General features: G+C 43.5%; 1 protein-coding gene across 8 annotated transcripts in view; it reads right to left on the bottom strand.

Annotated features, from left to right (window-relative positions):
- The window catches only part of tacc2 (transforming, acidic coiled-coil containing protein 2), a 51,099-nt gene that overhangs the window by 8,081 nt on the left and 25,962 nt on the right, over nucleotides 1-17,056 (bottom strand). For 2 of the 8 annotated variants that reach the window (XM_083897563.1, XM_083897564.1), the window contains exons 9-17: nucleotides 6,429-6,547; nucleotides 4,609-6,019; nucleotides 3,162-3,219; nucleotides 2,838-3,045; nucleotides 2,436-2,485; nucleotides 2,228-2,337; nucleotides 1,927-2,080; nucleotides 1,519-1,665; nucleotides 1,111-1,203 (exon numbers count right to left, since the gene is read on the bottom strand). In XM_083897563.1, coding sequence (XP_083753689.1) covers nucleotides 1,111-1,203; nucleotides 1,519-1,665; nucleotides 1,927-2,080; nucleotides 2,228-2,337; nucleotides 2,436-2,485; nucleotides 2,838-3,045; nucleotides 3,162-3,219; nucleotides 4,609-6,019; nucleotides 6,429-6,547 — 2,350 coding nt within the window. The other 6 variants (XM_083897566.1, XM_083897567.1, XM_083897565.1 and 3 more) reach the window with 5 other exon arrangements.

Below are 17,056 nucleotides of genomic sequence, written 5' to 3'. Positions count from 1 at the left end.
CATTCATATCAAAATTGAGTAAACAGAGTAAGATTTATAGCCCTATTACTTGTTGCATATTAAAGGCCTGTAATCTCTGCTCTCTAAACTAATGTAGACGTGAACACCTTCATCACCTTTAAAGCTGAAAGTCAGCACTTCAGCCTCAATTATTTTAACAACCAATGTGTGCTTGTGCACTGAGCCAGGAGCAGTAAAAAAAATATATATATTTATGACCAAACACTGCACAGTGGCTGATTATAAAAAATAGACATAACACAGAGCTATACTCTTACTTTGAATAAAGGTGAACCGTTGATATTCCACCGCCGAGTGCTGGGTTTCTTGATTCGAGACTGTAAAACGTACGGCACAAAAGCGAGAGATTTGGAAGGAATGAGGACTGGGAAGCACCTGCACTACTACCAACTCTTTTTTTCTTCCCATTGCTGATTCCCAACTGCACTGCACAAGAAAAAAAACAACTCCTATACCTCGAGCATGTGCTGGTTCAGCACAAAGCAGCAAATTGAACCCTTAAGTTGACACCTTCCCAGTGTCGCCGCTTGTTAGTGGGGTTAGTCTGGGAAAATCACAAGACAAGAATGTGACTGGGATTCAGGCTGATGAGAGCAAAGCATCGACAAATGTCTGAGTAAGTTATATCCACATAACTTATCAGTCAAATAGAAGCGTGAGACACTCCCAAGTCACATTCATGTCAGCCTGGACAGACAAACTTGGACGTCGTCCCACATGCATCATAAAGGAAAGGGATCAACAAGGCACAGCACTCATTTTGGTGAGGAGTTGCTGGTCACGAATGGGAGCTGCTGGACGCATTAAAGCCATGTTAGAGATTTCATAATGTGGGCACGGGAGACTGCGGATGTAGTGGTTGCAGCCACCGTGTTGATACAAGGCCATGTGTTCGCAGTCACACTTAGGTCGGTGTGTGTTTAGGGAGAAGGACAGGCGGGATGAGACACACTCACACTGCAGCCAAGGACACGTACCTTTACACACACCTGCTATTATGCAATCACTCATTCAAGATGCATCTTTGCTCTCGTTACACACACACACACACACACACTAGAGCAGGTGCAGGCTGAGTCAGCGCAGTACCTGGGGGGTTACAGTGAAGAGGGAGGGGCACTGAGAGATGTTTTTGGCTACCTGCAGAGCCTCTATCCTCAGTGCAGCAAGTACCAGCTCCTCCTGGGCCGCACTCAAGGGAGGTTGGGAGGGGTTGATGGATTTCAGAGGTGGGGAGGGTGGGGGGGTATTGCGGCCCAAGGATGAGAGAGCAAAGGGAAAATATATACAAAGTTCAGCACAATCTTTTTCACACAGTAAGCTTAAGTACGAAGGAGGAAAAGTGGGAAAATAAATATGCAGGTTTGTAAAAAAAAGGTGGCACAATGAGAATAAACAGTCGTACAAAAAACACGCACCGTCACACATCAGAGCCACAAATGGGTCGCCAACGGCCTAAAAGCTTCATCAAAGGTCACACGTGGACTGTCAACACACCTGTAGTTTTTGAGCGAATGCAGTGGGGTTGGTCTCGGCCAGGTCAGGCTCCAGGTACTGCAGGGGGTCGTCACAGTCAGTCAGCCTGTCTAACAGGGGCAGGGCCAGGCCAGGAGCAGAGGCCTCCATAGGGCCCTGGCCGGAAGACTAAAAGGGGCACCAGGAGGAGTAGGCAGAGGGCAGGGAGGAGGGCAGGGGTCAGCATGGCAAAGCAAGCGCCGAGAGTTTGTTCTGAGTGGCAGCACTGGGAGCAGAGCCACTGAGCTCAAGCTGGAAACTTTGGTGACATGGCCCGACTAATAAAGCGTTTTTTTGTACTGTCGCACTCTCTCTCTCTCCCCACTGTGAAATCAAAAGATTCAAGATGGAAATGAAAGTGCTAACTGGGTAAGGGTACAAAGGGCTCACCTGTTCGTCCGTCTCTGTGCTCTGTGTTCGGCTGAGTGTGCCGCTCTCTCTCTTCCTGCCTTTGTCCCTAGCAGAGCCTTCAGGACCGGGCCGAGAGCTCAGCACCGGTGTCTTCATGCCTGCTGTTATCTGGGCCTCCATCTCTTCAAAACTCCTGCACAGGATTAAGATAGAAGAAAAAGGTGAGAGAGAGGCAGAGGTTGACGTACATGATAAGTAATGTAGTGAGTTAGATGGATGAGCTGTATGCATAATAAAATCACAAAAAACAGTGTTGCAGTTGTGGTAGAGTGTGTTGTACCCTGTGCAGGGGGAGCTGGGCGCAGATCCATGTGCGGCCACGTTCTTGGTTAACTTGTCAGCCACCGAGTCCAGCTTCAGGTACAAGGATGGCTTCTTAACAGACAGCGGCTATGAGACACAGCAGAGAGTAAAACAAAAAAAGAGACTTCTTTAGTGGCTGCAAACAAAATCGCAAGTTAAATCTGAATTGAAATACAAACACTCACAGGTGAAGAGGAGCCAATCTTCTCCATGTACTCAATTTCATAGTCTTGCTCTGACACAGGGTGACAAAAGAAAAAGTTTCAGATGGAAAGAAATGGAGAGTACTGTGCTGATCTCTGGACTGATCAGGGGCTGAGGCAGGGTTCTATGCTTTCTATGTTTCATCTCTGACCCACATGGGTTGAGTCACATGATCCCTGGAAAGAGGTGACCCTGTTAGAGGTCAATGGGCAGCAACTGGTCCAGGAGGCTTTTCAAAAACATACAGGCACACAAGGGATTATGCAAGCTACAAGATTCCTTCCAGCACCACCTGTCTCTGGTATGCTTTGATCCGAGTTAGCTTTGGTTCGGATGCAGGTGGTTGGAGGTCCAAATGGGAATCAAAGAGAGCAGTGCCTCACCTTGAGTCTGATGTGGAAGATTGCTCTCATTAATGAAGGATGTGAGGTCAGACGGCTGAGGAAAGTCTTGTTCATCTGTGTCCAAATCTGCCTTCATGTCATGTAGGGATGCCCACTTATGGTTGGTGGAGGAGGCCAACTTCTCCTCGTCTGTGGCATGGTCTTCCTGCAGGTGGTGGGAGGGAGATTCTTCTGTAGGCGAGGGATCCTGCAAAATAAGACAGTTATAAGACAATGTCAAGAAGGGGGTGGGGTGTGGGGGGGGATTCAGGGAGAAACTGTACATGGTGTCAAGTGAAGAAAGAACAAACATTAGGTACACACCTGTGATTTATCAGACAGCAGCGATTTCTTTGGCGACCTCTTCACCCTGAAAGTATTACTTAAGAAAGGAAACATTGTCAAAATCCAAAAAGTCACAGAGCATCACACAGAGCACAACTCTTTCCTAACTGTCTAACTCCAATGCTGTATTTAAACTAAATGGTATTTCAAATATGTGAAGCCATACATGCTATAATGTTAAACTGGTTGGGTACATCCAATAATAATATTAATGCTTAGAACAACACTACTACTTACTGTAAACTATGAGTGACTGAAATGACCTGTTTGAGAAGAGGATTTAATCTATTCAGTAACAGGAATGTGTTGAATGAAATACTGTCATAGATTAGTTTGGACACTGAAGCAAACTAGTAGATTAACTGTGAGTTGCAGCCATTTATGTTACTTATGTTTGCTCAGTTTTACATTGTATAGACCCCATGATGTATAGATTCCCAATTAATGTGGGAATTAATGTTAATTTATGGTATCTTACATATATTATTTCCAGGTTGTGATATTAAATTATTTTTTGGGTAGAACAACTGCCAAGACATTACACATCCCTACAAATAAAACCTATTTTATTTTTATCTTTGTATGTATTGTCATTAGTTATTTCAGCAATAGCCAGCAGAGAACACAAGAGGGAGCAAGAGCGCCTCCTTTGTTACGCACAGGCCTGTCAGTATCATAGCGATTATTCTACCAGTTTCAATGTAGAAATTCAATAATAATAACTTTTAGTTTGGAAAGTGTTTAAAAATGTTTATACAAAGGTAGCAACACAATAACACAGAATCTCTCTGTTTAGGTTGCCATTACAGTTTCTTAGTCATTCAAAGACACTGCGACACTGACCTCTACTGGCTGTTTGAGCGTCTTACACTGCTGAGACTGACCACACTGAACCATATTGTGCTCTTTCAATTTCACAAAATGTCTCCACATTTAAATGCTCTTTGTGCATTTAAACTTATTTCAGCATTTACTGAGACAGTATAACTATTCAGCTGTTTCAGTTTTAGATTATATTGTACTGTTTCCTGCAGAATTAAAAAAACTGTACAATGGCAAACAGTTGTCCTCGGTTTAAAATAGGCAGATTAAACAGGAATGTTTGATAGTGAGTGCAGGGTAATGGAATGTTTCTGTTAATATGGACAGTGGGGCGACATGCTGACTTGAAATGAGCCACATGGAATCAAGGTGGATGGTTGTGCTGCCCCTGTACTTACAACAGACAACATAGAGAGGACACACCCCTGGACTTCCTGTGACATATGAGAATACACAGACACAGGTGACAGAGAGACAGACAGAGGACGCCGCATGGCACAGTAGACAAGTAGACCACAAATACACAAACCACACTGACAGAGATTCAAAAAGTGTGCACTTGCCCAGAGAGGTTCGGGGCTTTGGCAGCACGATGTGAACTTACGATTTGATAGGAGTTTTCTTCTTCTTGGCAGGTTTGTTCTGATTTCGGTCCTCCAGTTCCCCAACGTTGTCATTGTCATTTTCATTATCATAGTCATTTGATGACATTTCAAAAGAGGCAGAGGCCTCCGGAGGGGAGTTGCCCATCTTATTAGACGATTTGAACGGGTCTATGGAGTCATCCAACTTACTGGGGTCAAAAGTATAAGCCTTTCTGGACATCTCAGGCGAGTTTGTGATTCCTTTCTTGGGAGAAAATGGATTGAAATGTGGATCCTCCCATTTGTCAGGCTCAAAATTATAGGATGCTTTAGGAGCAATAATTTCATCCTCATTGCCGTTGTGGGTCATTGGAGAGCTGTTGTCCAGCTGCTCCGTCTGTGCTGGAGGGGCCTTCTTCAGCCCCAGTTTTGGTTTCCTTAGAGGCATCTTGGCACCGGGCTTCTTGACCACTTTCTTGGGTGTGGGAGAGGCCTGGTCTACCGCCTCACTGCTCTCCTCAGAATAGTCGAACTCCAGCCTTACTGGCTGACGTTTGGGGAGGATCGGCTGCTCTTCGAGGTTGGTGATTGGTTCATGAGGAGGAGAAGCTGGGGGACTGGGTGGTCGTGGGTCCACAACAGGGACAGGAGAACTTTCTGCACGGGTAGTGATGGAGGCGTGCACGGGACCTTTACGATCCAGAGTAGGAGAGTTGGCAATTTTACTGCCTCCGGTCTTGAATGGGTCAATCTTATCAAAATTATCTGGATCCCATTGATAGGAGGCACTAGGGGGGATGGGGGATTCCTCTTTGTCTGTTCCACTAGCAGGGAGAGGTGTCTCTTCTTGGCATAAAGGTAAGGCAGAAATGACAAGGCTTGACTCTTGGCTGGTATAACTGGTCTCCTCCAGGAGAGGAGGTGGAGTTTCAACACGACTCTTCCTGGTCCTTCGTAGGGTTCCTCCAGGGCTCGGAGTTGCAGATCCCCCTTTTGCTTTCTCCTGAACCTGCAGAGGGCTAGCTGTCTGAGGCTTTACCTGCTTCTTGAGTTCTGGGGGGCTGCCGGATGAGGCTGCCTGTGGACTCTCCGGGTTGGAGTTTTGTCTGAGAAGAGGTTTCTTCTTCAAAGACCCAGGGCGGACTTTCTTGGGCCTGTGGAGTGTGCCTGGGGTGCTCTCAGTGCCTACACTGAAGGATTCGGAATGTGGTCGGAAACCTCCTGTTGTGCACCCGTCCAACAGAGCAGCGGCGTCGAGTTCTCCTCCCTGGAGGCTGAGGGAGCGAGTCAGTGTGTGATTTGCTGAATCTTCAGCAAACACTTCAATGTTGTATGCGCCGCTAGCTGCAATAGGCTTGTCCTCGTCGAATGTGATGGATGTTAGTGGGTCGGCTGCCAAGTCAGACGCAGGATCACTGACTGAGGTGTCTTCTGCGAAAAGAAGAAGCATATATGAAGTTCAAGTTTGGTTCAGAAAAGCCAGCATGGAGACAAAAGCTGCAGCTGACTTCATTCTGATCTATTTATAGGGATGAATGTGCGATAAATAATTCTGTCAATCTTTCAGCTGGATAGGAAGTCATGAATGACCACATGAGCGAGAATGACACAACTGGTTGTTCATCCAGCCATTTTCCTAGATATTCCAACAGCCTCCGTTTTGTGAGGCAAAGATGCTGCTCAACAGAGCCAATTCTGAAACACTTTCAGTTTCATCCACTAGATGGTGCAACACAACTTTATTTCCCTTGCTCTTTTTTTTTTTCTACCTTTCTGCACAGCATTAGTGTGACATAGTATTACACTGAGCTAAGCATATATCACATCAGGGAACACCTACCGCTCACTGCTCCTTTGTCATCAGATATCAGTTGCTGGATCTGAGGGTCTGTAATAGAAACAGCCTTGACTGGAGTGGTAGATTCCGGGGTCTCGAATGCTCCATCAGAATCTGAGCTCCTGCAAACAAAGACAAGGGCACACCAGTGTTAGTCAGGCTGAGATCACTTGAACTGCAATGACACAAGAATCAGGATCATTGGAATTGGATTGAATTCATTTCCCTCCATATCATATCACAAACACATTTATCTCGCAAATAAAACTGTGGAATATCCATCCATCCATCATCTACTGCTTTATCCTCCACTGGAGGGTCGCGATGGAGGTGCCCAGCGTTCACACATTCAATATTTTTTAGTGTAGATACAGTACATCAATGCAACATGGCACCAAGTACTAGTTTGTTCAGTTATACATTTGTAATGAACTTGAATGGTGACAGATTATGGCAAATCTGACACAGAATGTTCCCACCTGAACACACACGCACACACACAGACCAGATGATGTCACAGCTATTAAACAGACAGCGGTTGACCGAGGAACACATCCAGCCACAAATGGGAAAAATGTCTGATTTCTGCGTAACAACAGGCTGCAAAGAATAATCTGTATTATCGTAAAACAATACACTATGATCCATCCTTTAGCACTATATACCCAATGACAGCAAAGCTCAGCACACACCCTGAACACCACGCTTGATCCGTCTGTCTCTCACCCCCACATCTTGTCCTGCCTCACCTCTGTCTGACCGTCTCCCCGGCAGACTTGATCATGCCGTCATGGCGAGAGCTCCAGGAGATACGCCGTAGAAGACCCAGAGCCGGATCGGAGTCTGGACTGTCCCCATCGCCTGCCCCTCCCAGCAGTGTATCCCAGCCCCAGCGAGCCCACTGCAGTGGAGACAGAGCCTGCCACGCACTCACTGCCATGGCTGCTGGCGATGCTTACACCTCTCTGTATCAAAAATGCTACTGCCTGATACACAGATAGACAACCTCTACTGCCTCGTCCCAAGAAGATTTGAGCAACACGGGGGTAGAAACCGTTCACCTTCTTCTTCCTCCTGCTTTCCTCTTAAGTCTAATTATCACCTCTCTTTGTGTCTAATCTACAGTGCTTTCCATGTGCTCCTCTTCGCCATCTGTATCCATCACAGTACAACTCCGCTGCTTCCCTGTAGGAAATGAGACTAAATGAGACTGGCTGCAGAAGCCCACCTCCTGCATTCTGTATTTTCTTTCACTCTCTCAGCCTCACTCACTCTCTCCCTCCCTCTATTTCTCCCTCTCTTTCTGAGCCCCTGTATCCACACAGAAGAAAAGGCAGTTTATTGTCCACCAGCTTGATCATATGCCACCGTTACGTTTCAAGATAATATATAAATTTTCTCTCTATATGTTGATAGCTGCTGCATCATCATGGTCTGGGACCTGTACACAATCTTTTCAGGTATCTTAATATTGTACAAACGAGTCTTATACAATGAGCAATATACTGATCTTGAAAAAACCCAACACCTCAGGCAAAATGCTGCCATTATTGTGTAGTGCCACAGTTATTGATTGAACTTCTCTAGAAGGATTCTCCTCGAGGCCCTGCTGGGGCCATTCTCCATCTTAGGGGGGCTCTTTTCTCACATGCACACACAATATTGGGTTCACATAAAAGGTGATATAGGGGCAGACATCAATACAGTCAATGGGGCTGATGCAACAAAAATTTAGAGCTGCAAAAATAATGACTCATAAATATTTTTTTGCCGTCAGGGTCAATATGGCCACCATCCCTCGGGACATATCACCACAGAGGTGGAGATTCTACTAAGCCAACAATAAAGCAGGAGAAACACAGTCTGCTGTTAAAACTGTGCCTGTTTATTACATTTTTATATATTAGGTTTACGACTTCCTCAGATTTAAAGGTGCATTATGTAATAAATCTAAAGCAACTGACTATATAATCCTCATATGTCACAGAGACTCAGGAATAATGTTCATACAACAACAGTACAGCCAAAATATTTACATTAAAAAAAAAACATTTTGCAGACTGCAAATCATGTTTATGTTTTGAAATCACGTTTTGGCATGTGGCGCCACCTACCGCCGTCTACCAATCATTGCAGTCAGTAGAGTCTCAGCTGCCGAGCAACCACGGGTTGCCAGTTACGTCAGAAAACGAAACCTAAAAGACCTCGGTATTTTGAATTTGAGTGTAGTAACCGTTTTTGGCCACATTCTTACATATGGCACCTTTAAGGATATAAAACAACCTGGTTACTTTCTCTGTGCTTTTGATATGAGACGAGACAGCATATGGCTAAGATCAGTAATCTCTATGAGGTGCCCAGTGAGCAGGATAAAACTGGTCTGGATCAGGTGGTAAAACCAGCATTGAAAAAAAAAAAAGAATACATTACACAAGGAACCAGTGAGCATTCTTACCAAATGTACTATTATTATTATATGGAATATATAAATAAATAAATAAATATATGTGGAAATAAAACTAAATGCAAAAGGAATCCATCCGTCTGTAAATAGTTATGATGTAAGCGGAACAAAATGAGCAGCAGGAAAAACGCAGTTGCATTTTTAACTGCAAACACTGTGTTGCCATGGTAACTGGAGGTTGCCCTTGCCATATGCCCCACTATGGAGGAAGACAAAAAAAACCCAGAGAGGCTCGATGCACACAGCCTGAAACACACACACACACACATATGCACGCACACAACCGATGTAAGCGCAGCGTATGATGTCAGCGGCTCCTGCATCAGCCTCATTTCTGCTCACATCTCCACATCAGTCTCCATAAAAATGAAAAACAGATGTTTGGAAACACCTAATGCTAAAACTGACACATGCTTCACATCTTTTAGTGTACGTCGCAGACAAAAACGCGACATGTGAGCGTGAGCAGCCAGCACGTGAGGGTGAATGGAAACAAAGGGAGGCAGCAGCAGCAGCAGTTAATAACAGCCCCTCACCGACTTGAGACGACTGCCTGTAGACACGAGAGACTGTGCACCATGAGGCATGGAGACGCTGCAGCCAGACGTGTCTCGAGTCAGCATGTACATGTGTATGCTCTCAAAGGGCGAAAGGGAGAACCAGTGCCAACCTCAGAGAATTGTGTGGAAACAACGCTTCACTGCCACAACAACACATTAATAAGATGCTGGCAACAAAAAAAATGAGGATGTGTTTGAGTGATCGGGGGTAACATTTGATGGCAGCACTGAGATGGGAGACATAATGTGATTACAGCTGATGTGTATAGATGACAGCTGGCTGCTGAGTGATTACACTCCGTGGATTAAGTGCAGCATGATTCCTCCATCGTCTCATGCCCGTCAGACACCTTAAAATACTGTCTGAACCCCATCTGTCATCTACATCTCCTTTACTTTTAAATCCATCGTTTTCCCTCACCCTCTGTCGCATCTCTACGATTCATCAACAGCCTTCTTTTAATCTCCTTCTCTGGTAGCCATCCCACCCTTCTCTGCCAGTTTGGAACTTTGATTATCAAGTGGATTTGTAAAATACTGTTTGCAATTTGGGTAATTAAAAATTGTGCTGACAAACGTTAACTTAGGAGTGTGGGAAAAGCTTTTGTCAGCATTAAATGGTCATATGATTTCCATTAATTCATGTCTCTTTATGAGGCTAAATGTCTGTTTTGTTGTGCATTGTGTAATGAAGAAGAAATAGTTTGTGGTTTATATGATCTCCTGTAGTTTGGAGACAGAGAGACCAACAGAGGGAGCTCCTGTGCTTCTATCCTCCTGATATTCTGGATATTACATCATAACCACTGTGCACCCTGAGGAGCACCACAACAGCCTATTATCCTTTTATAAGAGTTTTCCAATACATATGTGATGTGGTAAGCAAGGGAGCAGCATTATAGGGTTTGTAATTGGACAAAAGAACAGAGCAGAGCTTTGTCTGCCGCAAATGATCCTCAGGAAATGAAATCTTAAGGAGAATCTCTCTGGACCTGAAAAAAAGTGATGTCACTTTTTTTTCCTCCATCTCTCATCTCCAGTCAGACCGACATCGACATCAATCGGCGACAAAACCCCCTCTGAAGTCAGTGACACAGACAAAAGAGTATCAGACAAAGATAATCTCTGTGTGTAATACCTCACTGGGACTAATCTGAGACTCTGACTGGAAGCAGATGGCACATAAAACAACAACAACAACTCAGGTCTGTGAATCTGGGCAGAAACGGAGTCCAGCGTGTAAGATTATATATATACCATATGAAATATTACATGCAATATTATTGCCTCACAAAATCATAAAGTAGCAGCGATTATTAGTTAAAGTTCGGGCAAAACAAAAAAACAAGCTTAAACAGACGTTTAGTCCTCTTAACAAAACCCTCCAGAGCTTGAAAGCTTCACACTGTATTTTTGAACGTGTTACACAACAGAAAAAAAAGAATGCTTTGGCACAGTGTGCACACCTGTGGGGGAAACGCCATTAAATCATCGCCCCCGCTGTGAGAATCTGTATTGTACTGACATTTAAATTTACTATTCAGTCCGATTCTAAAGAGGTCTGACTTTAGAGGCCACTTTGCGATGGAAAATGATTTATGTGATAGCATAAATCATTCATTCTGCCATTCTGCATGGCACATACACATGCATCCTTTCCTTTCCCCCTTCTCTGTTCCTTCCCCTGGTCCCTTTTCTCCCCTGTGTTGTAGTGTGAGTAATGTGTCTGAGCTAAAAATAAAAACACAGCAAAGTGGAGCACTCTTGCTCCATTTCTTCCCCATTTTTATCTTCTGCTTTCTCTCATTCTGTCAATCACTGGCTATTTCTTTTTCACGTATCTCTTTTTCCACTTTAGTCCACACATCATGTTCTATTTCAACAGCGTCACCAGTCCCTGCTTCCAGAGAGTGGCAGTCTCGTCCTCCTTTACATCACCCCACCAGCCTCCCAGAGGCATCTACTGTACTCATTGCCTAATTCTAATTCCCGCCAGCTCTCCTGAACACCGTTATATCTAATCCATTACGTTTTTTCCCCTGCATTTGATGGAAACCGGTGCGCAGGCGCCCGCGCATGTGCTCCAATTCTCTCATCTTTATTTACATCACAAAGCCAAACAAGATGATGAAGTGCTCACTCGGTCACGAGCGTAAAATGGCACGGCAGTGTACACACGTGAGAATGTCAACATTTATGTTGCCTGGGAAGCTATATTTAAGTAACTGATTAATAAAACACGAGCTGAAGCTGCTCTTCAGACCTCCAGCTTTCATCCGTTTTCATTTCTCGATCACACGCCGCTGAACATTTGCAGGAAAGCAGGTCAAGTCACACTCACATGTGCTCCTGAGAGGGACAGTCGGTCTCTCCTTGCTCCATGGACTCGTTGGCTCCCATCCTATCGCTATGCCGTCCCCCCCGCTGTCCCCCCTCTGGACTGCTCCTGCTCTCCAGCCACACTCCAACATTCACTTTCTCCCCTCCCCACCAAAAAACAGCTCCTTCTCCTTTCCGCTCTGATCTTTGAAGAGGAGGCAGAGTGTTGTCAGAGGAGGCGAGCACTGGCTGAGTTAACAGCACTGCAGTGCAGAGGATGAGCGAGCCGTCCTTGCATCAGGGGGAAAGCTGTGGATGATTCAGGGCTCCTCGCTCCATGCACAGCATCCCTTTATCCTCTGCTCCTCAAAACATACGCAACATTGCTGCACATCTCATCTGCAGGTTTAAAAAAAAAAAAGCAAACTCCAACAGAAGACGAAATCTCCCACGGCAAAACAAAACATCCACAAAAAAATGCAGTGAAAATGATGATCCCGCTTCCTCGGTGTCTTGCTGGAGTGTGTGAGGTGCCTCCTTCTCTGTTTGGTTTCTGATATCGCTGAGCCGTGTTGCTGCTGCTCTGACTGCCTCCTCCCCCCCTCTTCCCTCAACTCTCTCCCATGACAGCAGCCTTCTGTGTCTTTAAAAAGACAAGCAGCTTTTCTCTCTGCCACCTCTATGCCGGCGAGACAAACAATAGCAAACCTCAACAAACCACAGGCTTTAGCAGAAGCTTTCTCTTTCAAAACCCCCCGGTCAGTCTCCACAGTAATCGCACCTCTCGATTTTTGTCTTTGTCCTGCCAGTATCCCCCCTTCTCTTATCCTGTGTTTTTGCACAGTGAAAATGTCATTTTCATGCCCCCGTTTTCCACAATGGAAGCTTCCAGGATGCAGCGTGGCCAACCAGAGTGTAGCCCGAGGTAAACAATAGAACCTGAGAAACTAGAAGGTAATGTTTTACGAACCCTCGTGTGAATCCTGACCCTGCTGTATTCAGTTTCAAGGGACTCCGGCAGTAAATCTGAACCAGCAGATGTTGGGAAATTTCATTATTGAACCCCCCCAAAAAAATCACGCTTTTTAAATATTGGATTACATGAAAGATTTCTTTTCAACATCTATTCTCACACTTGGAAACAAAGAGGCAGGGACTTGCTCATCCTCACATTTCTAATTGCATTTCTGGTCATCTATTTTACCGGCACCTCTCACCAATCTGCATCACTGACCAGAAGAGCACTAATAATAATCTTTCTTTCTTTTTTTTAAGTCGTCTGTGTGACAAATTTAGAGGATTGTGTCCTGTGGGATGGAAATAAGATCAGGAACAGGTTCCACAATATTCCCATTGATCGATGAGGAGCAAGGAGACAGAGACTCGAAACACGAGAAGTATAAATCTATTGTGCACTCCTGGGAAAGTGAGGAAGCAAAGGCTCGCCACAAAAGAAACTGCAGCCTGCAGCAGTTGAAGACGCTCAAACGCGCTCCGCGCAGGGCTCAGGTGTCTCACTTCAGTCGGTAAGGACTAAAAAAAACAGACTGAAGCGTAAGTGGACTGCACCACATTATACACAAAAAAAACTGTGTGGGGACAAACTAACACTTTAAAAAGGGGGGGAATGTTTGCATGTAAACATGAAGTCCATTAACTGATGTATTGATGTGATTCTAGTCTCAGATGAGCCCGTTGTTCGATGTTTCGCAGCCTGAGGGGACAAGTAAAACGCTGCCCGCTCACAACTTCCAGCACAGGCCCCTGCGAGGGCAAAAATATTGATTGTTATTTCAGACTCAGGCTCCCAGACTGAGGAAAGATGCATGTATGTAGGGCTGAAAAGCATGTATGGTAAGTGAGTAAGTACAAGTTCCTATTCTATTGAATGACCAGTATAAACATCCTGTCTTTGTTACAGCTTTGAGGAGCTCAGCCTTTGCAGTAAAGACTTGAAGAAATAAAAAATTCAGCAACACAAAGCACTGGGAGAGATGGCTGTGGTTGGTGTTTCTGAAAGATTCTAAAAGATTCATAATGGCACTCGTGAAGAATCAGGGTCATGATGATCTACCAAGACTATTTTAACTTCTTTTAACTAATATATCATATCTTTGCATTTGTGAAATGGGGTTTAGTTGTGCTAAAATAAAAAAGTTAGGCGATAGATAATGTAATTTAGAACAAGGGTCTTTTTTAAAGGTTTTTTTTACAGACACGCTTTGAGAAATCCTGGATTTATTATGTGTTTTCTTAATCCTGAACAATCTACAGATGGGGCAGATTAAAAACCCAGGGAGTATTTTCTTTATCTGCAAAGAAAAAGCAACGAGGAATTGACTGATTCAGAGACAGTGACTGTAAAAACCTTGGTATTTCTTCTCTTTGTTTCAATGACAAAAGCACTTGGCGGGGTGTGATCACGGTGCTTCACAGAAACAAAAGTTTAGATATGCATCAACCCATTTTCACAGCTGCAGATAAAACTCCGTGGCTGCGTGAGACAATGGAGAGAACACATTCATTACAATTACAGGCCAATGAGGATAAACAGCTGAAACATAGAGCGAAGTGGTTTAGTATTGTTTTTTTAATGGGAATCCAAATATAAAACAAATGAGTGAAGGAAGTCATCACTTGTGAGCTGTCAGGGATTGTCTTTAACAACAGGAAGCATGTGTGACACTGATAATTTCAAATGTGCAAAAAAGGCAATGAAGCACTCTCTGATTATTATGTTTTTCTGTGGGGAATGTGTTATTTTCTCATGGATGTAGGCCGGTTCAGCACTTTATGGTGTTGACCTTTGGCCCCAAATGAAGTATCAGTGAGCAAGATAATACTTTCCTAGCACTTCTGAGGAAGTCCGATTAGTGTTCTCTATCATATTGAGACTATTTAAAGGTGCCATATGTAAGAATGTGGCCAAAAACAGTTACTACATTCAAATTCAAAATACCGAGGTCTTTTAGGTTTCGTTTTCTGACGTAACTGGCAACCCGTGGTTGCTCGGCAGCTGAGACTCTACTGACTGCAATGATTGGTAGACGGCGGTAGGTGGCGCCACATGCCAAAACATGATTTCAAAACATAAACATGATTTGTAGTTTGCAAAAGATTTTTTTAATGCAAATATTTTGTCTGTACTGTTGTTGTTGGTGAGTTCAGTTTGTTATATGAACATTATTCCTGAGTCTCTGTGACATATTAGGAGGATTTTATGGCCAGTTGCTTTAGATTTATTACATAATGTACATTTAACAACAGTTAAAACATAACCTACAGTATTCTTCTCTGACATGAAGTAATACACTTAAAAAGTGTATTAAAAGTATGACCTGGATGACTGAGAACCTTCATCGATATTAAAAGTAAAAGTAATACATCAAATATGTAATTTCTGACTGCACAAATGTCCACTCTGTAGATGCTGCTGTTGTAGTCATACATGAAAATGTCATGTCAGAGTTAATGTCAGTAAATGTCAACTCTTAATATGGCTCTAAAAAACTCTGAAATCACTTTAACTTACATCTTAATAAGAACCCAATTGTGTATCGCAATGCAAATAGGACAGATGTGAGTTTGACTGAATGTTTAAGTCATTCATGTAAAATATTCACGCTTTTCCCAATTCACAGCATAAAATAGTGTATAACTCCATCACAATCTGTGTGCCGCCAGGCAAACAGGACAATCTATGACGTCCAGTCAGAATAGTTAATCCAGATTATTGTGCTGTTACTCCACTTCCTTTCACTGCTATCTCACAGTCAGGGGTCTAAATAATAGAAGAACACTAAGTCTAAGTTCTTTAAATTCTGGTCTTACCTAAGCAACGTGAGATTATATTATGGAGCCAGATATTATCAATTAAAAGTCAATTACACATATTTATATATGGTTAAAATACAATGTTACACCTGAATTTCACCAGTCCCACTCTGATGTATGGTTCTTTCAAGTGGAGACACAGGCTGGGACAGAACTCTGCTGCACCCTCTGCTGGTCATACGTAACGCTGCACTGTAAAAGTGGCTGAGTCATTCAAGCCAATAAGGAGTGGAATGTTTAGTATATTAAGAGTGTGAACAGTGTTTCAAGTATTTACATGTAAGCGACAACCAAGTTATAAATAAAAAATAATTGTGTACTGGGCTGAAGCAGTAGCTGTGTGTAAAAAAAAAACCATGTACAGCAGCAGCAATAATTATATTAATGTTAATGATAAATTTTTATGATTTGACAAATTTACTGCAGTTTTTTTATATTTATTATTAGCTGTAAATGTGTGATTTGGTTTGCTATGAAGTCCACTGCTGCAATAATGCTGCATGTGATCTTCTATCATAGTATGTCATATATGTTTGTTTTGGTTTTTTTAGAACAATTTACAGCTACACATTTGCACACATGAAATGTATATCGGATTCTTCGTGGTACCCCTCAAAAAAGAGAAAACTGCAAATGCCTAGTGGTCTGCTAATTAACATGTATGAGATCACCGCAGGCGCCAGATGTTGATGTAATGCTGCAATTTGACCCGGCCTGCGTTTGAAGGAGAACGGACATATACGGCTACTTTTCATCATGGAGGCTAAAAAGGACGAGTGTCAGAACCTGAACAAACCGAGTGCACGGTCTTTACAGATAAAACAACAAATCACAGGTTCAGGACGACCACATTCAGACACGGCTGTCCTCAGTGATCACAGACATTCTGACGTGATTTGCGGATGCATTTGTCCACATTCCTGACCTGCAAGAATGCAATCTGTCCACGGGATTGATTATAAACCACCTCATCAGCTGATGTCATGTCAAAATGTATTATTATTTATTTATTTTAAATCTAATTAGCACTCACATGTTAATTTATTTGCACTGGCCACCACTAGGATTGCCATATGATTTATGTTTTCTAAGGGTTAAAGCTTTTTTTAGTGCATGAACAGCTTTGATTCACTCCTGTTTCTTTTTTCTCTCTCCATTACTCACTCACTCACACACACACACACACACACACACACACACACACACACACACACACACACACACACACACACACACACACACACACACACACACACACACACACACACACACACACACACACACACACACACACACACACACACACACACACACACACACACACACACACACACACACACACACACTGACAGTTCTGTACTATCAGACTCATTACAAACAGAATTTTTGCTCTTGCAATCTGTCATGCCATCAGTGTATATTTGAATAAAGGGCAGGGAAGCCCGATGTCCATA

This window comes from Microchirus variegatus (assembly GCF_963457635.1).
Source record: "Microchirus variegatus genome assembly, chromosome: 11".
NCBI classification, from domain to species: domain Eukaryota; kingdom Metazoa; phylum Chordata; class Actinopteri; order Pleuronectiformes; family Soleidae; genus Microchirus; species Microchirus variegatus.
The sequence above is the reverse complement of the archived record's forward strand: the minus strand, read 5'-3'. Positions and strand labels throughout refer to the sequence as shown.